Source organism: Bidens hawaiensis, unplaced genomic scaffold (genome assembly GCF_021521415.1).
Source record: "Bidens hawaiensis isolate Kalapana, Puna unplaced genomic scaffold, B.hawaiensis_p1.1 tig00040103_1, whole genome shotgun sequence".
Taxonomy (NCBI): Eukaryota; Viridiplantae; Streptophyta; class Magnoliopsida; order Asterales; family Asteraceae; genus Bidens; species Bidens hawaiensis.
In genome coordinates this window covers 68,351-96,032 of record NW_027497073.1, presented here as the reverse complement: position 1 = coordinate 96,032, position 27,682 = coordinate 68,351, and the positions used below count along the sequence as shown (strand labels likewise).

The 27,682-nt window shown below is 36.3% G+C and overlaps 3 protein-coding genes across 3 annotated transcripts; all 3 read right to left on the bottom strand.

Annotated features, from left to right (window-relative positions):
* Window positions 1-5,941: 5,941 nt before the first annotated feature.
* Window positions 5,942-6,529, bottom strand: LOC143591855 (uncharacterized). Its single transcript, XM_077071932.1, has one exon. It carries the CDS (start codon window positions 6,527-6,529, stop codon window positions 5,942-5,944), a length of 588 nt encoding a protein of 195 aa, XP_076928047.1.
* Window positions 6,530-7,326: 797 nt separating this feature from the next.
* LOC143591854 (uncharacterized) lies at window positions 7,327-8,454 on the bottom strand. Its single transcript, XM_077071931.1, has one exon. It carries the CDS (start codon window positions 8,452-8,454, stop codon window positions 7,327-7,329), a length of 1,128 nt encoding a protein of 375 aa, XP_076928046.1.
* A 10,397-nt stretch (window positions 8,455-18,851) lies between these two features.
* On the bottom strand, window positions 18,852-20,980 carry LOC143591853 (NAC domain-containing protein 71-like). The gene is made up of 4 exons (XM_077071929.1): window positions 20,464-20,980; window positions 19,927-20,204; window positions 19,538-19,825; window positions 18,852-19,103 (listed from the first exon to the last, which is right to left on the bottom strand). Exons 1-4 carry the CDS (start codon window positions 20,618-20,620, stop codon window positions 18,852-18,854), a joined length of 975 nt encoding a protein of 324 aa, XP_076928044.1. The 5' UTR covers window positions 20,621-20,980.
* Window positions 20,981-27,682: the final 6,702 nt, after the last annotated feature.

Here is a 27,682-nt window from a genome sequence, read left to right as displayed (position 1 = left end):
TGTGGTAGGTAGAGTTTTAAATGCGTTTGTTAATGGGTTCCATATGACCAACTTATTAGTATTGCGACAAGATAAACATATGAGGCCATTAAGAGTTGTAGGAATGTTGACTTCTTGAGGATATGCCTCGTCTGGTAGTGAGACGACAATATTTGACATAGGATCCGGGAATGCTGAAGTAAGGGAGTAGATTGTGGTGCGCCACGGTTTGAGCACTATAATTTTTTGGTTGTAACTTCTTTGAAAGTAGCGAGAATGGGATGTGATAAAAATTTTTTTTGAAAGTAATGAACGCCATCGTTTGCATACGGTCTTACATTGGGCTACACACTTAGGTTGGAGCCTTATGAATATGTTGTACACCAGTATATCCTTATGGCATTTTTAATCGAAGTCGGACGGGGTCTGTACGTAGGTTTGGTACATGTTTTTGCACTTTTACGCATGCCTTCCATGGGGATTTGGATCTACATCAAAAGGTGTTGTATGTTAAAAAGCCTGTGTGAAACAATATAGAATACAAAACAACAATGAATATGCATAGAGAAAAGAGGATGGAATGAAAGCATACCTGCTTGTGTGGGGTTGGAACGTATGACTGGAAGGTTTCCTTATGATTATTATAGGAGAAATGTTGTAACGGCTCGTCATGGCAGTTAATAATCTTGAGTGGGTGTTGAATAACATTCAATTGATTGGAATATGGAGATGAATTGCATGGTTTTATTGTAACATAATTGATTGGAGCTTTTGATTGCACAATGATGTGTGTTGGGAGGTTGTTAATAACATTCAGTTGATAAGTTACACGTAAGAAGAATTGTAGACAGAATATTTGTAGCAAAGTGTGAGAAGTTTGGTTATGAGGAGTGGGACTATGTTGGGGGTGCTGGTGAATATGAAAGTGTCTCATTGAATTCATGTATCAATATAGGTATTAAGTTGTGAGTAAATGGAGTGTGGGTTTCATTTGTATTGAATATATAGGAATATAAATTGATGAGTTATTATTATTTATAATTAATATGTATGTGTTTAATAGTGGTTATAACTTCTTAGAATGAGGGTATAGGTCCAAAGAGTGTTAATTGGATACATGCTCCATTAATTATGATTTAAGTATAGTTAATTCACGTAGGGTGAACTACTGAAGTAGTGGGTGGGACTTTGATGAAGTGATGAAAATAGTTCAACCAGAAAGGGTTTGAAAATGAAACATAAGTTATGATTGTTTTCGGTCACGTGGGCGTATTGGGTTCGTTTTGTGTTGTATACAGGTGACGGCTGCTGGCTTTGAAAATGAAACATAAATCATGGGTGTTTTCGGTCTCGTGGGTGAAGTTGGTTTGTTTGTTGTATAAAGGTGTGGGCAGCTGCAGATGTTGGGTTTCTGAGTTGGGCAAGTAGCTTACTGAATGAAACATAAATAATGGTTGGTTTCAGTCACATGGGCATATTGGGTTCGTTTTGTTGTATAAAGGTGGGGCCTGCTGCACATGTTGGTGTTTCCCAGTTGAGTTTAGTAGCTTACTGGGCCGACCTGGTTGTTGGTTGTCTGATGTATTCTTGTTAATAAATATTGCTTTTGTTTGACGTTAACAAACAATTAGTTTGAAAAGTAAGTTGGTATATCAACAATAAGTAAACTATCATGAAGATGATAATAACTAAGTAAACTATCATGAAGATGATAATAACTCTATTGGTGCTGTAAGGTAGTTTATACTACAAAGCCTAATTCAAGATAATTGTTACAAGTAGAAGAAAGTAAGATCATTCCTGACCATGATATGACCTTGCATTTTAATCATCACAACCTTATTATATTGCAAATAAGTAGTGCAACACTCCACATATAGTTATTAGTAATTACTGATGTTCGGTTTATTTGTACATATTTATGTGTGTTAACTTACTCGTTTTACTCGTTTAGTTTAGGAACTATGGTACTTCATATATGTTTATTGTGTTTCAGGTCACAGGAACTTAATGCGCTTAATTTGGGCCTATATGAGCATGAAATGAAGACCCGGGATGTCCAGCACGCTTACCAAGGCAATCATGTGAAGTTGCTGAGAAAAGAGACCCATCGCGTAGCGCGATGGGTGTTGAAGATGGGGCATCACGCTACGCGATGCCCAGTAAATGACGGCGTTGACTTTGGTCCATCGCATAGCGCGATGGACCAGGAGAGAGGACCATCGCGCTACGCGATGGTCCCCAAAATCGGGAAAGTTAGGGTTTTGTTTTATACAATATTTTGACGACCCTAGATGCCATTCAACACCTTCGAGACGATTTTCAGAGCAGAGGAGAGAGCCCCCATCACTTCCAATCATCTCTAAGCATCATACATGGCCTACCAGATCATAACCGAAGCCCGAGAGATGCCGATGCGCGGCTAGTTCCTTCGAGTCATATCCGGGATGTATAGTTTGTAATCTTTCAGTTTATTTCTCATGTACTATAACAACTAATTGCAATTGTTTTGATGTTAATCTATGAGTATTGATGTTTAGTATGTTCGTACAATCAGTCGGTTTAGGTTTATTTCGATCAGAACGATTAGTTTGTCGATTGCTATAATAATTGCTCATAGGATTGTTCGACCTGTTAATTGCAATAAAGCATACGTTTGCCCTTAGTTGAGTCACACTGGCAGGGACAGTTTGATAACCAGTGCCGTGTGTTAGCGAGCGTGGATGCCTAAGGTTTAACCGGTTAGTCAGTCTGTAGTTGACATGAGATAATTAATCTGTTAGGTTGCATAAGATTGCTATTAGTTACTTACTTGAATTCCCGGGTGTGATTTGCTTTGTTTATTGATTGAATCTTTGATTAATTATTTGCTTGTTATTAAAACCCAATTAATTGCTAGTGTGATCAGCACTGTTGACAGTTACTTCATAATTCTAGAAACTAGTTGCACATTATACTGACCACATACTCCTGGTGGATACGATACATGACTTACCCTAGCTACTTAGGCTAATTAGGTTTTTGCATGACTCAAACGACGAGCATCAATTACCATAGTAAGACAGGTAATTTATTAATTATTAGTAATAATAACCTCCACAAACGATATTATTTTAAAACCAACAATACACATGACTTGTGTTTTAGCTTTTTAAAAACTTGGGAAGACAATGCTCTCCACGTAGACCATGCCTCGATGCCCACGAAACCAACTGACTGGGTAGAAGCATTCGAAGGTATTGTTGTCGATTGTTATTTCATAGAGTTTATTTGTCTCACTCATAACAAACCATTTTCCGTTTGTCGTGTAGTGTGTGATGTGTAGCCACACTGAAAACCGAATTGGTGGTATTGGAGGGACTGAAAACATGCTAACCAATTGTCCTTCCTGAAGGGCCCATATTCCAAGGGACATTTTCTGCATACCAGTTGTAAGGACCATTTGGAGGGTGTTATGGACGTTTGCTAAAAGTCCTTGGAAGATGCTAGATGATGGGACAGGAGGGAAGGGCAATTCAGTAATGGCCTCTGTGAGGGTGTCAAAGGCAATTACAACATTCCTACCAACAACCCAACACTCGCAAACAGTTAAGTATAGGTTGGTCCCACAGAAGGTGCCTGGTGAGATGTAAAATGTGCGTTTTGCATATTCAGGATTAGTTTGGAAGGGGATGTTTCGCCAGCTCCGCGAGTTCCTGGAGTAGACACTGGCTTTACTAGTAGGTGGTGTTTGCGTTATATGAATGATGTTGTAGTTGTTTGCCGGCCGTTTGTATAATCCCACTGCACATGTATTGTCTGAATAGTAGCCATGTCCAGCAGTTGTTGACAGACGGGTGTGTGCAGTAGTAGTTGGATTCCACAAAACCATTTCCCTGGGTTCATTCAAGCAAACACACAATAGACCATCCAAGTGTGCTAGTATTTTTACATCCTTGAGGCAGTTCTGGAATGGGAAGGTATTTATTGTCTCTGGACCATAACTGTTGTGTTCCAGGTTCATTGGATAAGTTGAGTAGTTGAAGTCACGTATTAATATTGTTCTTTGGTTTTTGGCAATGCACAAGTGGGAGTAGTGAGCGGCCTCAAACTGCGGTGTTGATATCATGTCACGCCATTCGCTGCACACAGATTTACATTTAAGAACGTCGATGGCATCCAAGCATGTTAGTATGTAGAAGAAGATTATGATGTCTAGAGGTAAGTTGGCCATATTCGTGGCTAGTAGTTGTACCTGCAAAGTTGAATGTCTAATGTTAGAATGTCAAAAAAGATAGTAGTAAGTCTGAAACATCGCAAAGTTAGTAACAATGAATGCAGTGAGGCGGGTCTAAAATCCAAGAAGTTAAAATATGTGTGTCAGTAACTTCAACTGAACAGAGTACGTAGAGGAAAGTGGAGGTAACGAAAATGTACCGATGGTGATGCAATGGTTGTGGGGTTGGAAGCATATGTGCAAACTTCGGTCATACTTATAGCATTGGAGCCTTTAATGTCATTAATAATAACCGTTAATAATTGTTGACCTTAATGGATTGTGTGTTACATTTTTTTGATATAGGAATATAAATTGATGAGTTATTATTATAATCAATATACGTGTTTAATAAGAGTGGTTAATTTGTTAGAAGGATGGTAACTGGGTATTTATATTTCTTGTAACCGAAATTGTCAATATCATCATGTAACTAATTCAATAGTAGTAAGAATTATATTATATATATCATATATATATATATATATATATTATATATAGGAATATATAACTGTTAATGAGTTATTATAATTAATACGTGCTTAATAAGTGTGGTGATGTTGTTCAAAAGATGGTAAAGGTGTGCTTATATATCTTGTAACCGAAATTGTCATTCATTGTATGGTTCAATGGGTGTTAATTGAATATATAAATTTATGTGTTCATAATATAATTGAAAAGAGCATATGTTAATAAATTGACTTGCAAAACTAAAGCATAATCAGAGAAAAAAATGTAATTTGAATCACATTTAGCGTCAATCAATCTCATATTACGAGTGTAAATTTTTTTGAAGTTAAATTAAAATATAGTAATTACTATAACTTTACATTTCAGTCTTGGATTTTCAACAAAGTGTAATGCATCATAATGAAGCAACTGTAAACAGGTCATGTAAATAACCAAACTAAACAAAAACAAAGTTCCAAAGGATTTAGGTTGAGTAATTATGTAGTGTGTTATTTGCAAAAGGCCATCGGCCTCGGCCCCATGGATGTTGTTACATGTCGATACTTGATATCACAATTACCTAGAATAAACAAACAGAAACCTGCAAAAGTTCAATAAAAGTGCCTTTAGGTGTACTAAACTCACACCTTAATAAACAGCAACAGAAGAATTTAGAAAACGATGAGTATAGGGTGATTGAGATTGGTTAGATAAGTGTAAGTGTTTGTGGACGTTTGTTAGGAATGTGATGTTGGAGTGTACCTTTTTTGCGTATAACGCAGGTTGTTACTCCTGTAAGACCTCGCGATACACAACGTTAAAGGTGTACACACCAGGCTCTATGAATTCCTTAGCTGGTTGAATCAGAACTTTGGTGTTCTCTTGTGAGGTGCCCCATGACAATGCAACGTACAACTGGCCATGCGAGAACACATATTCTGGTAGGTATATACCTACGTAAGGTAATGTTTGTCCCTGTGATTTGTTGATAGTCATCGAGAAACTAAGCCTTACGAGGAACTGTGTTCGTTTAAGTTTAAACGAGAACAAGTCATCTTCTGATATGGTGAGTGGGATCCTTGGTAGAAACACTCTTTTTCCTTGGTGTTCTCCGATAGATATCTCTGCATCAATCACATTACGCTGGAAGGATTTGCATATTAGCCTTGTTCCGTTGTAGAGGCCATTTGATGGGTCAATGTTTCTTAGCAACATGATAGGACATCCTATCTTTAACCGTAGTTTGTGAGGTGGCATTCAAGTAACAATGAGGGAGTTGAGGAACTCAGTTGGATACAAATTTTGGGTGTCGTCCTCCGCCGTGTCAAAACTGTAGTAGATTTGTTCCTCCCCTTCATATATGTCAATCATATGATCGTTAATGCAGTCGACATCCTTATTTTTAGTAGTCAATATTGCACGTGAAGTCATGTACTCGGTGGATCTGGCATTTGCCTGCAGGTCAGGGAATATGGTGTTAACCAATTCTTTAATGGATGCCTCCTGAGTGGTAAAGGGGATTGACATGTTCTGGGGGATTCGGATGAACGTTCCATCTACACACGGTTCTTTGCCATCACCAACTCTTAACAGGTATTCTGAGAACCATGGATCGTCTAATGTGCGTATGTTTATGGACAGACTACGCCTTTTAGTAACCGACCACAGGGGTGACATGCGTAGGCTGGCGTCAACAATCTGTGCTCGGGTCCCCGTTTTCACAACCGGTAGTACTTGCCGAAAGTCGCCGCCCATAACTATTAATTTCCCACCAAACGGAGCACTAATTGATGTGATGTCCTGCATTTTGCGGTCGACTGCCTCTATGGATTGACGTTTAGCCATTGAGGATTTGTCCCATATGATTAACCGGGCTGAGTTGATCAACCTAGCCGTTCCACTCTGGTTTGATAAGCTGCATGTTGAGTTGTTAGTTATGTCAAATGGGATTTTGAACCTGGAGTGGCAGTCCTACCGCCGGGCATGTTATTTGCAGCAACACCTGATGATGCCGTTGCAAGTGCAATGAGGCCACGAATACGGACAGTAGTTAGCAACGCCTTGTACAAGAAAGTTTTCTCAGTTCCCCCAGGTCCGTCTATAAAAAATAAGCCTGGTATCTGATTGTCAACATGGTACATTATCTCATCTTACACCTCCTTTTGGTCAGAGTTAAGCGACCCTATCACCTGTAAGTGTGTGGGGTCAACCACGATATCCAACTCTTGCATCGTTTCACAATCTGCTATGTCAAGCCCGTTAGTGTCATTTGTGAAGCGTGCTAGATCAAAGTCAGCTTTTGATTTTCCCATAGACTCTAGGTACCCCACGATCTCCCTGAGGATGATATTTTGGATGTGGCAATCATTTGTACAATGCCTGCGATGATCCTCTGAGAGGTTGTTGTAATGGTCAAGCCATAGTTAGAGCTTGCAATTCGTGTCTTAACAGGTATGAAGCGACACACAAAACAAAAGTATAAAACATGAATATGACTTGTTTAACTACGTTATATGTCATGACTATAAGACAGTTTTAAGTTTCATGTACCAATAAGGGAATATAATGGTGTCTAGCCTACTAATTTCAATTATTTAAGAAAATTAAAAAATCATATACCGCACTTTTTTGCTTAACAGGTCTTATCGTGTATTTAACAGGTACCCAATTGCCAGCCCTAGCCATAGTTTGCGCACATCCCCTGGTTCACAAAAAACCAGGATTGTGGCAAATAATCGGCGAAGGGCACTGGGGAACTGGAATAAGGCAGCCTCGTCAACGCACTGTGATAAGCTGTTATCCTTTGCAATTAACCCTCTCTCTAAAGCGGCGTTGCGAAACGTATGGTGTTCCACGCCGTCCACTGTTCGCAGGTCTTCGAATGAACACGGTCCTCTAACATGTGTTAGAAGCAACCGCAAGAAGTACCTTTCACTTTCTGCAGGACTTGCAGAAACAATGCGTCCTATTTGTGGTCTCTGAGACCGAGGATTCCATTTGCGGGTGGCTTTATTCCAGATATAGTGAGCTGGGAAGTCTTTGTACAAGTGTTGTCGTGCAGCCGGGTTGGAAGTGTTCATTTTGAAAAAAGCAGTTAGCATTGTGTCTCTGTTCCTTTCCCGGTCAACAATGTGTGTCAAATTTGCGTTTTTTGTGAAAGTGACTGTTTGATGGTTAGGCAAGTGAAGCTGTAATGGTAATACGGGAGGGCTTATTTGTGATAGGGGGAATGAAAATATACGCCACATTACCTCCGGTGGTGATATGTACCATGCATCTTGAAAGTCTCTTATTTCGTTGATAACAGCCGTTTCATTATCGGGGTTTATTTCAATAACTTGTTTGTCATGTCCTTTATAGATATATTTGAACAGATACTTGAAAGACTTTATGTTGGAACATATCTCGAGGTTAATGTGGCAATTGAATAGCATCAAGAGTTTTGGGTTATATGGCACAACCCATCTGTTATCCATTGATGATTGTCCTCGTACATGAACTGTTAAGCCGATGTCTCGCCTTCGATAAAGTGGGTATGCGTCTTTTCCCTGGGTGGTGTGTTCGTTAAACTGGTGAGGGTAATGGAATCTGCATTTCTTTGGTTCTCCTTCCATACACTGGCTACTCATTCGTAAGGCCCCACACGGACCATGTATCATGTGATTGGTAACAACCGCATGAAGTTGTGGGTGTGTTTGAGGGTTTGGGATTTCAGCGCAAACAAATTTTTCATTCTGATCAGCAGTCCGAATCTTGTGGAGGGGGTGCATTATCAGAAGGAAGTGGGCATGTGGCAAGCCACGCTTCTGGAACTCAATAACATGTACGTGTGCTTTCACCTCACCCAAAATGTGTTGCTTAAATAAAAGGGCCTTTAGGTCCTCCACTTTTGCGCGAAAAACTCTAGAGATAAGATCCGGTATGTTCTGTGCCTGTTGTCCTGGTTTTAAATTTTCAGAGATTTTGGTTTAGTGCATAGTATTGTAACTTAGATGTCTCAATCTTGATGTACATATCAAGCGCATACTGTTGCAATAACCTTCCCCCAAGCAGAATTAGGTTTTCTGTAGGACAGATTTGAAACTTGTAACAGTAGTATTCCCGCATTGCAACTGTCTTCCTAGAATTATTTGTAGCCGGATCTGAACAATGGTAACAGGCAATTAGTAATAGCGAATTGAAATGTTATTGTATATATTGGAACTGTTATTTAATAATCGAAAGAAGAGAAGAGAAGCAAGGGTTGTTTCCGAGTTTAATAACTGAAACAAGAGAGAGAATTTAGAAGATCCGATTAACAAAAGACATTATAGTTTGTGAAAATAAATTACATTTTTTTATGGAAGTTAGGACGGGAGATTACTTTCTCTGAAATCCGTTAATTTTGAGAGAAAAGTTAGTATGAGAAATTAGTAAAAGAACCCGGGTAAGATAACGATAGTGAGCGTTTTTAAAAGAAACCGTGATTGCTTTAAAATAATTACATAAGTAAAAAAAATACAATCCAGATTGCATTTAAGAAAAGGAAGGGCTATATTGGAATAAGTTAAGAATTAAAATATTACCCAACGGTTCATGTATTTACCATTGTGAATGTAATTAGATCAACAAGTTGGTTATTACAACTAAAAAATAGATTAGCAAATTTATGTATGTAACACGTGAGCCTACAAACCAATCAAACCCTTATTCATCTGGCATCTATAGAATAGAAAACATGTAAACTAAGTATATATTTTACCGAGATGACGGGGTTAATTTTTAACAAGTAATATGGTTAAAAGTTTGCGTACCGTTATTGTCGTCGTCTACAATGTCGTCATTGACTTCCGTCTGAATGTTAGGGACTCCCTGTCGGGGAATTGATGGATGCCATCCTGGCTCACCATACGGGAAGAATAAAGGGTATGCCTGGGGTCGTAACAACTATAGTGTGATTGGATAAATTGGGGATAGTCTGACCGCCCATAGATGACGACGCTTCTATTGTATGACGTTACATTATCATTCCCTTCGACCCAAATACCGGCAACGTCTGATGTTGTTGGCCGGCTGTAACAGCGTTGGTCCACGCTGGTTTCTGCGTTCAGGGTCACCCTGTAACTGTCTAACGGGCCTAGCTCTGAAAGATGTCGAAACGTAATGGCGTATGGGTTTGCAGAAAGAGTGCGACTTATAATCTCCGTGATAGTTGCATCCAAGTTTGGCCATTGCAAACGATGCTCTAACTCGTCCGACGGGTCATAGAAATAAAGTTGTAAGTATCTTGGAGTTCTATCCCTTGGTACAAGTTGGTCGACTCTATGGTAAATGGTTTTGTGTGCACGGAATGTATACACACCTGTTGTCATGTTGTTGACCGTCTCGTCTAGGGATACGCCCATGGAGGCGAAACTGAAGCTTGTGTTGTATGCACGTATGTTATTCCTATAAGTGTGCCCGATGTTAGTTTGTGCAGTGTAGAGTTCCAGAAGTTCTGGTGGAATATTTGGAAACGCCAACATGGTTTTACCAATCATACAGCAAAAAGAAGGGCACTCAAATTGAAAGCGTTTTGCATGGCAATGTGGGCAAGGTGAACGTTCCCTTAGCTGACGGTGTGACGTGGGTACACCATTGTAGACAAAATCGTATGGGTCATTAATTTCGGTTGGACGCGTGAGGGGCGTGATAGTAGTCACGTTTGGGAGGTCGCCTGATGAAGCCACAAAACCTTCAGCATAATAATAATAACCTATAAAGGAGATGTTATGAAAATGGGATCGAAATATGAAATGATAAGTTACCATACATTGTTGGATTTTACTTATTACTAACCTTCTTGATTTGATGCGGACCCAGTGGGTAGGTCGGTGGATTGGTTGTGTTGTTGAAACGATGGGTGTAACATTCTTGTTGGGTTAGAAGGAGTTTCCATGGTTACGTCATTAAACCTTGGTTGACGGCCTGGTCGGCGGCGGCGTGGCGATGGTGTAGCGGTGACAGCGAGGTGACTAACATTTTCTGTCATTTGATTGTTAGTGCGACGAAGCCGGCGGCCATACGTCTGGACTGTAACCGGCGGTGGAGTACGGTTGTTTGGTACGTGCGAGGGTGACGATTGAGTTGCTGTATTGTTGGTTGATGAGATGTTGGTACTGGAATATGGTCCATTAGCTGGTGTGGCTGACGCGTTAGCAGTGACATTTGGAAGGGGCTCCGATGAAGCTACAACAGATCCTGCAAAAGGCGATGTTAATAAAACTTGGTAAACGAGATGACAATTTATCATACATTGTGGTGTTTTGTTGAATGCCAACCATCTAGATTTGGTGCGGAGTTAGTGTCGAGGTTGGAGTGTTGATTGGGGTGCTGAATCGATATGTGTAGGATGCTGATAGTGTTACTAATATTTTGTAGGGTTTGTTCATAAAACTTTGATGGTCGACCTTGACGACGCCTTTGTGGCAACAACATCATACTATGAGAGGACTGACGATGCTTTCGGGGGTGTTCCGGGAGTCGCCGTTCTACGGGTGAAATTTGGTTCTTTTGTTGGGGCTGTACTTTTTTTTTCATAGCGCTTTGTTGGGGATGTACTTGATGTGTTGTAAAACACTCGTATTTTCCGCACGTTTTATCTACGTATTATATTATATTTTATATGTTTTAACTCGTTTTAGATAGGTTTTACATACATTTATTAATTTTGTAGGTTTTGGGTAAAAGAAATGAAGAAACCGGGACTTTTCGAGCATTTTACGCATACGTTTTCAAGTAAACAACTCAAGGCCCGACCCGTATGCATCATGGAGGCCCAAGACCATATTATATTATATTATATAAAAAAAATAAAAATCCTAGGAGCAGCAGGAGGTTCCGATCGGAAATCAGCAAGGAAAAAAAGAAAAGAAAAAAGGTTTTTTGTGCTAGGGTTTGGAGCTTGTGGCGGCTAGGGAAGGAAGAAGAAGGCAAGGACAAGTCTCGGGATCATTCACCATCAATTTTACAGCCAAGGAGCAGCCCGGAATCACTCCATATCCTTCCATCTTTTACATTGTTCATCATATTATTTCACTTGTTCAATTGACTACATAGTTTTGCAATTGTGTTAGAGATTGACTTGTTAATGATTGTTATTGATCGTTGGATGATTGTTAAGATGATTGGTATGAGTTTAATGATGCTTTTATTTAATGTTCATGGCTGTCCAAATATGATCATAGGCTAAACTTATTAGTTCTACCTAGGAATGATGATTCTTGTTAGTGTTTGATGAGCTTGTTGGATTGTTTGATTAATAGACTTGAATTGTTATTGTAAAGTTTGATTTAGACATGAAATAGGTTGTGTTTAAGGGCTGGAAATTTTGGTGATTCATTGCATAAACCCCGTGTGTCGGTTGATTAGTTTTGTATTGATTGATCGGTGCATTGTTTGATTCTTGACTTGGTGTTTAGGGTTTGTTTGCGGTAGGTACCACCGTAGGGTTTTGTTGCATGATTAATTGGATTAAGTACAGCGGTTAGGCACCTTCTTTGAGACCGAGAGGTGATAAGAAGTTAGGGTTGTCTCATTGCCTTTGCATGCTAGAATAAGGATTGCGCGAGAGCGAGTTCGTTTCTTGTCAGGTTTAGGTGTTTGAGCGACTAGTTGATCTATTTTGGTTTAAGTTGAATTGTTCCTCTATCCTTGGTTGTGTAGTATTCATTTCCATTAGGGTCAAGTGTTGGTGAGACCGAGAGGTGATCTAGCATTAGAACACGTTAGCAATTGTTTCCCGGTTTGGTCTTTTTAGGCGATTTTGAGTAGTTTAGGCTTGTTGAGTGAGACCGAGAGGTAATCTAGTGAGCCCGAGCGATCCTTAGTCGTGTCATCTTTAGGGACCGGTGTCTTGATATCATTCAATCCATTAGCTTGTTAGGCCTACAATTTGATTCAGACCTAGGTAGACGTTTTTCTCCATCTTAAGTCAACTCAGTTAGTTTTTCGTTAAGTTTTCTATTTTTGGTAAGTTTTATTAGTTAATCCAGTTAGTTTAGTTAAGTATTTAAAAATCAAAAATCAATATAATTATTATTCTAAGGTAGGTCTTGTCTAGGGTTAGTGATCTTTAGCGTTCTGACGTGTCCACGTGTTCGATACTCGGACTTCCTAGGTCTAAAATACTTGCGATCGGTACACTTGCCGGTTGTGTGTGGTTTTAGGATTTTCGTTTTATATTTAAAGCTTAGTTGTGAGGGTCATTTTTATAGGGTTATTAGACACACATCAGTACTTTTTTTTTCATTGGTACCTTGTTAAATATATGCGAATCAAAATGGTGTGCGTAGATATGTAACAGGAATGTGAGTATTGGAGCTTTATACTTACCATTTTCCGAGTGATTATTTTCTTGTTTTGTTTCCTGGTCTGGCGCCAGCGACATACCTTTCCTGAAAGGTTGTGATGTATTTGTAGTTTTAATAACATGATATATAGAGAAGTAACTCATTATAGAAGAGAAAGTTGCATTTGCATGATGTACCTGTTCTCTTCTTCATATGCAGCACAAGTGTTTTTTGTTTCTGACATCCTAAAACTTTGATTGGAAGAATTGTAGGTAGAATGTTTCTAGCAAAGTATGAGAAGTTTGGTTATGAAGAGTGGAACTATATAGGGGTGTTGGTGTATATGAAGCTGTCATTGAATGCATGTATCAATATAGGTATTAAGTTGTGAGTAAATGGAGTGTGAGTTTCATTTTTATATTGAATATATAGGAATATAAATTGATGAGTCATTATATGTGTTTAATAGTGGTTATAATCTCTTAAAATGATTGAGTGTAGGGTTGATGGGTGTTAATTGGATGTATATTCTCCATTTGATTATTAAAGAGATGGAATGAGAATTGGGGAGTCCTAATTAAATGAATTAATTGAATCAACATTGAATTGAAGGCAGCTTTGAATGATGTTTTCAATAATAACAAAATCAACCTACCTTCATCATCATTTATATATCTATATCTATATTAATAATTAATCATTATCATTAATCATCAATAACACAGATAAAGGTAAGCACCTTTTCACTTTCCAGCATAAGACGCCGTAATATTAATTGCTACCTGCCTGCCGATGGCCTTCAGACGCATGCCTAGCCGGAGCATCCCAATCGCCCTTGTTCAATCCATTCAATTGAATGGCTTTGAATTAATGATCGGTTTCAGTTTCAAATACTCGTAATTTAACCCATTCCGGGGAGACCCCGTTAAAATTCAATGCTCTGACCAATTCTCACTGGCCGGCGACGCTTGGAGTTAGGGCACCGTCCGTTTTATGGAGCCGCTTCAATGGTTAGAAATGTATTTATTAATTTGGGTTATCATTCATGCAATCAAAACCAAACCGTTGTAACCACTCTCCAATCAAACTCTGCAATGACAATTGTTTATTGTCGGTTTTGTCCCTAACCTCTAATTGTGAAATGACAATGTTGTCCATCACTCCTCCTTAATAATGTAATAGAGATAGAGATATTGTAATCGTTTGGATGTTGTTAAATGAACTATTAAATTTCATGAAAAAAAAATATACATCTTATTATATATTTTAATACCACGTTTTGCCCACATGAAAATCCCTGTCAAATCATTATCGTTTTTTCTATATTTTGGAATACACAAAAATACGTTATAACATTTTGGTTTGGCTGTAAAATAAGTTTTGTATTCCCAACCAAAACGTTGTCGTCAAACTAAAAAATAAATCTTCAAATTTCTAGCTAATTAAGTTTAGTACACCTGATGGAACTAGAACTTTTATTCGTGGGTATCAAATTTTATCGGTTGTGTAGAGCCATAGAGGTCTAAAAAATACAATTCTTTAAACTTGACAACATAAGTGTATAAATCAAGTATTTTCAGAGACCGGAACCGGGTAGAAGCCGGTTCTGGGTAAGATCAACAAAAGTCAAGAACCAAGTTGGGAAGGAACCGGCTTCGGGTATGGTACTGTCCACAAAATATCATCACAAGCAAAATGCACCTACTATAGTCAAGACACAAAAATTGTCATTCCATAAAAATTCTTAACTTTAATTCTACGTCCCCAAAAACCTCTATCATGAATCACGTTCTCATAAATGTGTAACTCTAGCAATTTCTAACTAATCTGCCTCTACGAATTTTAACAAGTTTTCATATTTATATTGTGTGTCAGTAACCGTAGGGATACCGTAACGAACCAAATCAATTTTTGTTTGCTTCAAAATAAAAGTCGTCAAAATACTTATTCATATTTTATTTAATAATGCATATTTAATTCACTAAATTATTAATGTTACCACTAATAAATTGTTGTTGTTGTTACTATTTAAATTTAAATGATAACAATACCCAATACAATTAATAATAAGGCAAGTCGAGTTACACGTCGGGTTAGACACTATGTGAAACGGGGCAACCCACTAGCGTAGATATATGTATGCGTGCGCGTGTTTATTTGCAATGGCTACATAAACAAAGTACCCCAGCACACAATCCATAATGCCCGGTTTCATTTTTGCAAGTGGCCTAACTTTCGATTATTTTACTGTCATTTGCATTACAATCCCCCTTAAAGTTCTTGCTTATTTTGTAACAAAATTTATCAGAAGGATCTTCACCATTAGCAATACTTTTTGTCATCACTGCAATTTACAAAGTAACACTAATCAATATCATATTATCATAGACTTCAGCCTAGGGCCGTCCAAACCGTTCGACGCTCGAACTCGCTCGCCGCATGCTTGGAACACGCTCGCTCGTTTTTTCGCTCGATTGTAAACGAGGCGCTCTGCTCAGTTCGGTTTGTAAACGAGCCAAGCAACGACCAAAGATCTGCTCGGTTCGGTTCGGCTCGAATATTTTTAATTTATTTTATATATAATTATATATGAACAAATATATAAATATGTAGGTAACACACATAAAATATAAGTACACAATTTTTTAAACCCTTTTAAATTTTTCCTATTCCGTCAATTTTATAGTTTTTAAATTTTTCCTATTCCGTCAATTTTATAGTTTTTAAATTTTTCCTATTCCGTCAATTTTATAGTTTTAGTAGGTCAATAAGTTTTCAGAATTATAAAAGTTTGTTTACATGTTCATTAATTATATCTCACATCAAACTTCTTTCTCATAAAAATTTACAATATATTATATGTTTGTCTAAAAACTGCTAATTTGTTTAGATATTATTTACAGCCTTCAAACTTGTTTTTTATTGAAAATTTAGTGAAAAAGAAATAAAAAAAATGCTTGAAATCGCTCGATGTTCGATAGAAAAATGCTCGGTTCGATTTTGGCTCGTTCTGTTTTTCGCTCGGTTCGAATTTCAGCCGTTCGGTTCGGTTGTAAACGAGCCAAGCAACGAGCAAGCCTTCGTTCAGTTCAGCTCGGCTCGTAAACATCCCTACTACAGCCCAATCAAAATGGGCTTAAAATATACTATTGTTTTGGTGATCTTTAAAATGTGCAATAGAACAATGTACAAACTTTTGAAATTAAAATAACGATGAGAATTAGCATAGAGACCAGAAGTGACGATGACAAGAACCGGAAGTAATTGTGTAAACCGTAAACATAAAGAAAGTGAACGTTTCATCATCATCTTATGCTGCTGTTGCTTATTTTGGTTTTGCTAATATAGTTTATTTAGGCTATTTATATATAAAAGACCCCATGAAAGCTTAGCCTTTTATATTACAATTGCCAAAGGTGCATGCATAATAAATGACATCATGTGGTTAACATGAGCCCAAACATTAATGAAAAACTCATACGCATCCACCTATATTTGTACTCTTATTTAAGCAAAAAAGCGTAAAAGCATAAAGATTATTATCACTTTAACATGAGCCCAAACATTAATGAATCATTAACGTGATGAAGTCATGAAACTATATATGCCCAGAAAATTTAGAAGATCAAAAGAACATCATAGAAGAAACTTTGATCTAAGCTAACACCTAGAGGTGCACAAATCGGTTAACCGCTTTAACTTATAACCGGTTAATTTTCTAACCGTTTTATTTTTTGCGGGAAATGACTGGTTAGACCGGTTTTGATAAAATAATAATAAAAAAAGTCGGTTAACCGGTCGGGTACTAACCGGTTAAAAACCGGGTTTTTAATAAAATAATAAAAAAGAATCGGTTAACCGATTTTGAAATCCATAATACAAACCGGTTACTAACCGGCGGTTAGGATCGGTTAGTAACCGCTTAGGATTGGACCGGTTAGTAACCGGTTAGACTTTCGGTTAGAAACCGGTTAACCGGTTTCTGTGTGCCCATCTACTGACACCATCTCCTAGTTCCTTTTATAAACGTTGTGCATCACATAGACTCCTGAGTTTAAGCCCATCTTCTAGCCCAAGTTCCATGTCCATTAGTTGTCCAAGCCCATAACTAATAGAGCAATTTCAAACACATCGGTCAATTAACCTAATTAACAGCACAAGACAAAGAATTAGAACAAAACCATACAACTTACCAATGATACCGGTACCAAAAAAAACGATACCCGAAAATCGCCAAAAATGGGCACTGGTGCCAAAATTGCTAGGTATGGTACTGGTATCGAAGATGAAAATCGGTAAAATATAGAGTCGTACCGATCACGAAACCGTAAAAAGTAGGTACCGAAAGTACCCCGTTCGGGAGTACCATGGTACCATTTGATCATCCGTGATACAAGTCAATTAGAACATTTGACTATACGAATTGACCATAGATATATTTTAACAATTTTTCTAATCGGATTGTATGGGTGAAATAAGTATTTTGGGTATTTTAGTGTGGATTTAAAGTTTTTGATCAAGTATAATGATCAATCCAAATTCTAAGCATTTAACTTTCATAAACCAAGCAGCACACGGTCCATTAGATCCACTTCAGCGGCCCAATAAATCATCATCAATCCAAAAAGTTTAGCAGCCCGTTACCTTTATCTTGCTAATGCTTAGCCTATATAACACTAAAAAAGCACAATCCAATAGGCTGCCCAGGGTCCACTCTCCCAGGGGCGCAGTAGTTACCCGACAAGTTAGTTTTCCAGTGCGGTTGAGACGTCGAGTCGAGTCTGGTGATCCTCCGGCGACCCTCCGCCGACCTCTAAAAAATAAGAGAGAAAAGAGATAGAGAAGAGAATTTCTGTTATGTCCGGTTAATGAGATATGTCCTGTTTGTCGTAAGGCGTGTTTAGACTCATATGGGGAGCACGGTGCACTGTAAAGAGCTCCCGGGGTTCAAGTACCGACACGATCTGGTTAGGGATGTGCTCTTTGATATATTTAGGCAAGCTGGAATTTCTGTTAAGAAAGAAACACCTGTGAATTTCCTGACTGACCCGTCGGAGGGAAGATCATCTCTTCGACCGGCTAACATTTTGTGATTCGGCCATTTCTATATGTGATTGTACCAGTATGCTGCCGGATTCTCTTTAGATGATAGGCCACCACGAGGTGCAAATCATGGTAGATCAGCTCAACCGAGTGTGTATATATGCATGTATGCATGCATGCATGTATGCATGCATGCATGTATGCATGCATGCATGTATAGCGACTAGTTCCTGGCTCGTAAAGCGTTTTTACACAAAGTATGCAACCTTAAAGTTGTACAAAAAAATAGTTTCATACAAACATTGAACGTAAGAAGAAAAGAATGCATGATTACGAGTTTATGAGTTTTTCCTATGTTAAGTGTGTTCAAATTAAAGTAAATAGATATAAGATATCGATACTTAAAATGGCATTTGAAGCAAAAACTGAAAAGTGTCGGGATGTCCGGGCGAACAAACACTCATGGTGTTGTACATTAAACCGTTTAACTTGCATATTTAAAATGTTTATTACCATTTAAAATATTACATCAAAACAAAGCATAAAAATACTCTCTTACTATATAAACAGCAGCAATTACATAACATAATACATATGACTCTTGACTATACCTTTAAAGAAGAAGATAGTATATCACGGTAGATAGCTTCTATGCAAGAAACTTATACAAGCAACAACAATTACATCGGACTCTTGGCAACGATCGATAAAAATGATTGTCACTCTCGGGCCTTTTTTGTATTCTACTATAAAAGATTAACCGATAACTTAAAAACCAATAACGCTAAACGTATTAAAAACACCATAAACCCCAACTAAAGGTTAAACCCGTATGGAAAATGATCTTCGTTTTCAAATATTCCCGCTAAGCTTTGATTTCTTGGATATTGTAACATGTATTCGAATTGATTTGGATCATCAAGTTGTTCAACTTCCTCTGCAAGATTTGAGTATGATGAACTTGGTGAGATCTCAACTTGGTGATACGGTTGCCATGGACTCATCGCGTTTGGAACCTCGTTTTGTGTAAAATACCCAAATTGCCCTTCGTGTCCTTTTGACTGTCCCTGCATTGTCATTAATGTCATCTTGGAATGCGCCTTGAACTATGGATGCAAACGAGACGGCCATGTTAGACTCGGGCTCAGCTGATTTATTTTTCTTGAGCTTGAGTCCGCTCATTTATTTTTCTTAGAAAAATTAGTTTCTATTTTATATAAAAAAGAAAAAAGTATTTTTTAAATGTCTAAAAATGTATTTACTTATTTTTTATGAACACGCAAATTTAAGTTATGCTTTATTTTAAACGGGTCAAATACAAAATATAAATTAAAAGAAGAGTGGCCCCCACACGTTTAAAGTTGTCAAAAGTAACAACCTAGATAACTATTATAACAATATTATCTTTCCAGTCAGTTTAAACTAGACAAAATAAAGTGTTTTTGGGCCGATCAACCCGACCCAGCCCGGCACATTTTGATGCGCACAAACTATTCATTACCTTCGAAGAATCAAGAATCAAATCGGGCGAGACCCAAAACATCGAAGAAGGATTATTAACGCCCGTGGATGAAGTGGGTTCGTTCTCGGAAGTAGACATTTTATCACAAGAGGTAAGAGGACTCGATAAGTTACTCTCGTTACCCATCCGTGAGCCCGTTTGAGCCACAACAGCCCCGTTTATAATTCCACTAGAACTACTTCCAACTTCCTTCGTGCACGGTTCACTCGTCACATAGCTCACTTTCGATTCATTCTTTTTTATCACGCGACACAAAGCAAATGGTCCCTGCGAATTCAACCCGTTGTTATTAACCTAATCACCACAAAATCTTTAACCAAAACCATTAATACCAAAAACTCAAAATTAATTTTTTTACAAATTTTTACTTGGAAACTCGGTGTCCCGCCCGAAACATCATCACATAACCGATACTCGTGCATCATCCAATCGGTTCGGTCACCTAACGGTGCTCTACCACGATAAAAAACGAGGGTCTTACGATACCCGGCTAAAGAATTTTGGCAAGAAACTTTTTTGTCTTTACCCGTGGCTTTCCAGTACCCGGCTTTTGTGGCTCGATTTGTGCGTGAGCCGTTCGGGTATTTGCGATCATGTGGCACAAAAAAGAACCACTCGTTATCGCGCTTTGGAAGGAAAGATTTGTCTGTAACAAATACAATAATCAGAAAGTATACCATGATTAAAGATTAAAGAGCTTCATAGTTTGCTTTAAAGATAAAAAGAAATATTCTATAACTATATTATTGTCTGAAAAGTTTCATGATCTCAGTTGTTAATCTTTACAGAAAAAGAAAAAAGAACAACCAAAGCTTTAACATAATTTTTTTTTTTTAAGTGAGGCATTATTTAAACAACAGCTTGCAATTAATATGCATAAAAATTTGTTCAAATATTAAGCTTACCAGGCAACTCCCATGGATCAAATTTGTAAAACTCGATAACTGGAATCACTTCAAGCTCGATTTCAAGGCCTTGAACTTTCCGTTTAAGGTAATAACCGATCAGTTCTTCGTCCGTCGGGTGAAACCGAAACCCTGGTGGCAATGATGCTCCACCCATAATTCAAAAAAATGAAAAAAAAATATTGAACAAAAAAATATATATATAAGAGATTAAAACGATGTTGAATTTCGATTAAGTGCCCGTATTACACCTATTAAAAATCTGAAAGATCCAAAAATAAAATCTTTTTTCGACACAGAATTTGTTTTCAAGAATCGCGATTAAGTTCCATCGAATGCTTCCGATCATCTTCTTCAAAAACTTATCGGGTTCTTTTAGATTAAAACCGCCTCCCACCGGAAATTTATCAAATAAAAACTGAATTTTTGCAAAAATTAAAGAAATATTTATATAAAATTTATGGAATTTGAAAAAACTTTGTTGAGGGGGAAGAGGGGAGGTGTGACATTGGCAATGTGGATGTGTTTTATAGAGGTTTTGGGGGTAAAATTGGAATTTTAATAAGAAAATAATATTATGAAAATGAAAGGAACAAAAACACCGAAAGTGGAATTCCATATTAAGAGAGAAAGAACAAAACCTGTTCATGGTTTCACACCTAAACCGTTATTCCCGCCAAAAAGGTTTCCATGGTGGCCGTTGAGTTTGTGGTACTATCTTACAAGGTGCTTAAACACGTTAGTCGTTACCAAGTCATCTGTCACATCATATTTTTAGTTGTTCTTTTAAAACAAGGGTTTCTATTTTAATGTTAGATCTTTATTCATGTCCTGTCATATCATATTTTTAGCTATTGTTGTAAAACGCTTATTTTTACTATTAAAGTTGCATCCACCTTCAAACGACTTTTTATTTCTAGATGATAACGTTTTTTATGAACTGCCAAGAGCAAATGGTTGGTCTCTAAAAGATTTATCACCCCGCGTGTAACCAACCTTACTTAAATTTAAATCCCCCTTACAATGGTGCTACCTATATTTCAGAGTGTGCGTCTGAACCGGGATTCGAACTTGAACAACACCATAGGAGGAAACACTGAGGAAAACTCCTGACCACCAGCACCAAAGTGGAGGTGGCAATGTATATTTTTAGTTAATCAACAGCCAAACATTACGTTAGTTATTTTAAATAAATCACATAAAGTACCAGCTACATAAACCCAACGTTATGTAAGTTATTATTTATAAAACTAGTTGTTAGAATGTTTATAAATCTAACAAAATATATTTTGATGTGAAATATCGGCCCCAAGCCATCCATCCATCTACTCGTATCCGAAACTCCGGAGGAACACTAGAGGGCTTGTCTGGCCACCTAGTGTCTATTTTGCCACACCCGCATCTTCTTGCGTCGTCTTCTAGCGTTAGAGATGCATGTTATTATTATTATAAAAAAAAAAAACAAAAAACAAAACAAACAGATCTACCCTCTTATCTCCTCACACTTTTTTTCTTTTTTTTCCTTTCTCTACATATGGTCCGTGAAAAAGGATTTCACCTCACAAGCGTACAACTTTGAAGCCCCGATACCACCTTAAATCCTTAACCCTTACTAACCACTTACGAGCCCACACGCATCGATCACGGGTTCTCCTATAACATATCATACATTTTCATATAAAAAATGCATGCATTATGTATCTAACTAAATCATATCATAATTTATACTTTCATAGAGAAAAAATATTTATCTACAACTTTAAAAACACGATTCAGTAAATTCCACGTCAGCTTTGAGTAAGACAGTCACAAAATCACTTTTTTTTGCCTTTAGCCTGTTTTTAACGGTGAAGTTGTCGTCAGCATCCACTCATCATAACCCCAAAAGTGCTTCCTCAGTTTATTCGCCACTTTTTTGGACCGGTAAATCTTTATTTCCAGGCCCATAATATCTATTTACAATATCAATACAATAATTTGTACTTTGCTTCATTAGAGAAGTTGTGCATCATTCTGGAATTAGTAATATTGCCTCTGGAGAGACCAAATATTGGGAATAACATGAAGCTTGATGATGAGAGCTTATGGCTTTTGATAGGTGCATACTTTTTTTCTCGTTCACACACGCTTTTGATTCATCAAAGTGTTCAAAACTCTTAGGCGGGACCAACATGTCTTTTTAAGTTGAGGTATAAGAAATTTGTGTAAGATTCCATATCTTCAACCAATTAATATTGTTTTTAAGAAAAGATCTGACTAATTTATTAAAGCAAAATAATTTTGTTCAAATGTCTTTTACCTAAATTGTTCACATAGGTTTTCATGTCATCAACCTTTCATAAATTTAATTTTCACATATTCACAATAAAATTTTAATCAATGATATTTACTTTTATATATTTTTTAACTTATTAATGTAATTATGATATTAATCATTCTAATTATCGTTTGAATTAAAAAACTTATTAAATTTACTAGGTTTAAATTGTTCATTGCTTCTTCTTTAAAAGGCACATGCTTCGTTCAAAAATTATACCGCTCTCCATCATTTGTAACTAGATTCTTCGCCTCATCTATAACCGGTTCTTCATGATTTATCGGTTTCATAATTCAGACAACATTAAATATGTTCATCGTTTGCAATTATCAGGTATGATTTATATTTTAGTGTTTAATCCATTTTGTGAAGAACAACATCAAAATGATTCACTGTTATTGGATTTAGGGTTTAACTGCATGATTTTTTATACTAACGGCTAATAGATTTGATATTTAATCTATTCATATTAATCGATTTATGTTTTAATCTATTTAGGGTTTAAAGGTATGATTTTTTTTTAAAATTATCAGTTAATCGATATGATGTTTAATATGTTTGTTACTTAAAATTATGTTTATATATTGTGATTTTTTGTTCATAATACGCCTTTTTTCAAGTTTCACTAATATTAATTTATTTTTATGACATATCAATTTAAAATTTGAAAATCTTATTATATATGGATAGAAACCTAACTTTTATAATATATAACTAATATAATAAAGCAACTCAATTCTATCCACGTGTCATTAATCTAGGATGTCCACATAGGACTCCACATCATCACATTTCCATTTAATTATTTTTCACATATTCACAATTAATTTTTGGTTACATTAAACTGTTATTTTTGAAAACTAAAATCTTTTTTAATATAGTTGATCAATTAGTTATATGTTGACTAGAAATTCACAACCTTACAAAAATTGTTATTTTTAATTAAAACAATCCTATAACAACAATCTTCCAAAAACACAATTAAAACAATCTTACAAAATGCACACCATGAATTTTTTTTAAAGGGGATGAATCCCTGGCAAATATTTCAATAAAAATAAAAGAAAAGAAAATGGGTTAATTAAAACGGTTTCTAAATTGGTCAATAGGTCAAATTGGTTTATTATTATAGTCAGATATCTAATTTTTGGTAGTTTCAAAAACCAAGCCTTGGATTTTTATTAGAAATTATAGGCTTATTTATAGGGTTTTATTTATAGTATGTATGTTGCATTATATTGAATTCGATTTATTGTATTTATTATTTAATTAAAGCGGTTTCTGAACTTACGGTGTTTATAAAAAATAAACATCTCCATATGTAGTATATAACATCCGCTCATAGATGCATTCTCCACATTAAAACAATCTTCTGTCCTTGAAGCTTTTACAAAGTAAGTTCTTCAGCAATTAGTTATAAATTTTATATTTAAACGAATTATTTCATAAAGTCTTTTATCGTTTGATAAACAGATTACAATGGAGGTTCAAAGCTTTACAATGTTGGATGAAATTGATTGTAACATCTAGGAAAAACCCATAATTATTTTGGACTAAAGTTGCCAACTTTGAGAGTTGAAGGATTAAAAATAATTACAAAGACAAGTAATTGGTAAAATAAGATAAGAAAAAGAAAGTATCTTATCTTAAGGAAATAAGAAAAATTTCCATCCCACATGGAAAGAAGTATTCCACATGGGTATAAATAAGGAATGAAACTTTCATCCCACATGGAAACAAGAAAAGAAATAGAAGCTCTTTATAAGAAAGTAAGTTTCCATAGAAATGTTTTAATGTGGTTAACCACTCTCCATAGTCCTAGCGGAGAGTGCGAAGCACCCGACGCGCATGCGCTCGGACTCGGACGATGAGCGTAATGTGGCGTTTTGATGGCGTTGCACTTCTGCATGTGTGACACGTGGCAGCACCTGGTGACACGTGGCAACCCAACTGATGACTCAGCAAACCTAGAGCATCTTCTCGATACGCAAACCAACACGGCTTGCATCTTCGCGATACGCGAAGTGCAGAATTTCGGCTATAAATAGAGGAGGGTTCGGCACATCACAACTCACACCAACCACTTCACTTCTCACACGTTTTGCATTTCACTTCTCACACGTTTTGCATCGTTTTACGTGTCGACCTCGAAAAATATGCCGACCTCGTGAAGCGTGCCAAGCTTCGAAGCTCTGACGATTTAAGCGATAGTATGCAAAGTAGAATAGAAGTGTTGCTCGATTAATAAAAGACATTTAACTCCAAATAACCGTGAGAGGTAGGAATTCTGATTAAGTTATTATTTTATTATTATTATAATAGCTTAGACCATAGTCGGGGGTATAGCCCAGACCTTGATCACTGTTAAATATAATATAGCTTTTCATAAGCAAAGGTTATAGTTAATTATAGTTTCTTCATGATTAAGAAACGTAATCATTTACAGGCAAAGGGTTTAATTAAAATAGTATTTCTTAATAATTAAGAAAGATACTATTTATTCACACAGGTTATAGATAAAGTAATGTTTCTTCTTGAAGAAGAAACCTGGTATAAATGTTTCTTCCTGAAAAAGAAACCTAATTTATAATTAATAAATAAACAAAGGGACTAAATGTCCACATGGTTTGTACAAATAAATAAATTATTAACGTTACAGCTATACAAAACAGACTACGGGTCTGAAGTTGGATCGTAGATCTAGATATTTATACAAATGTTATTCTCGTACTATAGGTCCGAGATAGCAATCAATCAATCTGAAAGCTGAAAACAGAAACAGGAATCAGTAACAGAAATTGATTTACAAACAGGGGTCAGTAGCAGAAACTGATCAATATACAGGAATCAGTGTCAGAAACTGATTACAATCATAAAAGGTGAATACGCCCTAAACTTTTACAACTCTTTTAGAGTCTGAACTGTTTGCATGGGATTTACGAATCCTTAAAATTTTGTGTTGCAATAATAAGAAACGGGCATACTCAGATTAAGAGTATACATGTGTCTGAATCCATACATACATGGTGACTCGGAGTTCCCCGAGGCCATGCATATCATCAAACATGCCTCTGGTAGTCTACGGGATTGATCAGAGAAATGATATTGTGTATATGATTAATTGTACATGTACTTAGGGTAATTGTAACCCAGCTGTGTGCTGACGTATTTTTCCCCACATTTCAGGGAAAACTGTAAAGAATATAACTGACAGGCAAGACTGATAGAAGATTGGAGACATAGTCATTAGAGGTGATCTGATGGCTCAAATATTTTATTCAGAATATTATAAAGAATGATATTTTCAAAAAGATATGTATTTAAATTATCCAACGGATATTCTAACCAGACATTTTATAAATGAATATTATATTTTAAAGATTTCCGCTAATAACCCGCAACTCTGATATATTTTCAAAACAGATACCAACTAACGGGTGTCACACATAGGCCCTAAGTCGGGGCGTGACATTGATGTTCTCAAAACATCTCCATCCATAGTTAAGGTTAGAGTTTTGAGAGTATGGACCGTCAAGGATAACAAACACTCCAAACAAGGACTTTTTGATGGAGATGGTCCTCATGGATCAATCTGTAAGTTTTTTATTGTTTTATATTTCCTTTCTCTATACTGTTCTTTTCATTAATTATCTACACATGTTTATTATTATTATTATTATTAGTATTTCATGACAGGAGAATCGAATGCAAGCTACGGTTTTTAAACCCGACATTTTTTGTCTCAACAGGTTTTTGAACAAAAACTCTACACAGGTGAAAATATAAGTTTAAACCTGGTATGTATTTGTAGGCTTAGTTTTCAAATAATATTACAAAATCTGTTACTAATGTTTTTTTTTGTTTTTTTCCAGGTATAATGGTTCATTTATGTTATATTATTTCTTATTTACTAAATTATTTATTTATAAATTATTATTTTTTTTAGTTTATAGACCTAGTTTAACATCTTTTGTAATATTTGCTGGTAAAAAACTTATGTCAAATATTTTTGTTGATTGAATATGTTTTTTACATTTTTATATTGTTTCTTGATATTTTTCCACCCGTGTGTAACACGGGTTATTATCCTAGTATACAAATAAGGGGTGTTCATGGTTTAATTTAAAATCATAAAATTGTCTAAACTAGTTATCAATAGCTTTTAAAATAAATAAAGTGATGTTAGAGCATCCGAGATCGTGTTTAAGTTTTAAATTTAAATTTAATTCATGTATCATGGTTAGTTGGTTTATTTTATCATTGTAGGGGGTGAGATCCTATGTAAATAAAATTAGCATACTAAACATACAAATAATGATGCTAGACTATTGCTATCTAGTCAAAAACTATCAATTCAGTTTTCCTAATCACCTAAGCAAGATAAGGTAAGTAGGGTGTCGAACCACGAGGAGTATGTGGTCAGTGTGTAGTGAAAATGATTCCTAACATTATGAAGTGATTCAATTAATGAAGTGCTGATCACACTAGCAAACAGTTTGGTTTTAATATTGATTAAACACGTAAACAACTTTCAGTCAATTAATAAAGACAAGTCACACCCGGGGATTTAAGCAAGTAAACAAACAACTATCTCATGCAATTTAATAGATTAACGATCAATGATCAACACCGATTGACTAACTAGATAAACCTTAGGCATCCACACTTACTAACACACGGCACTAGTTATCAAACAGTCCCTGCCAATGTGACTCAACTAAGGGAAAGCGTATGCTTCATCATATTCAACTAGTCAACACAATCCTATGAGCAATTATCATAGCAACTAGCACAATAATCGTTCTGATCGAAATAAACCTAAACTAACTGAGTGCACAATAATACTAGACATCAATACTCATAGATTAATCAAAGATAGTTACAATCAATTCGTTCTTAATA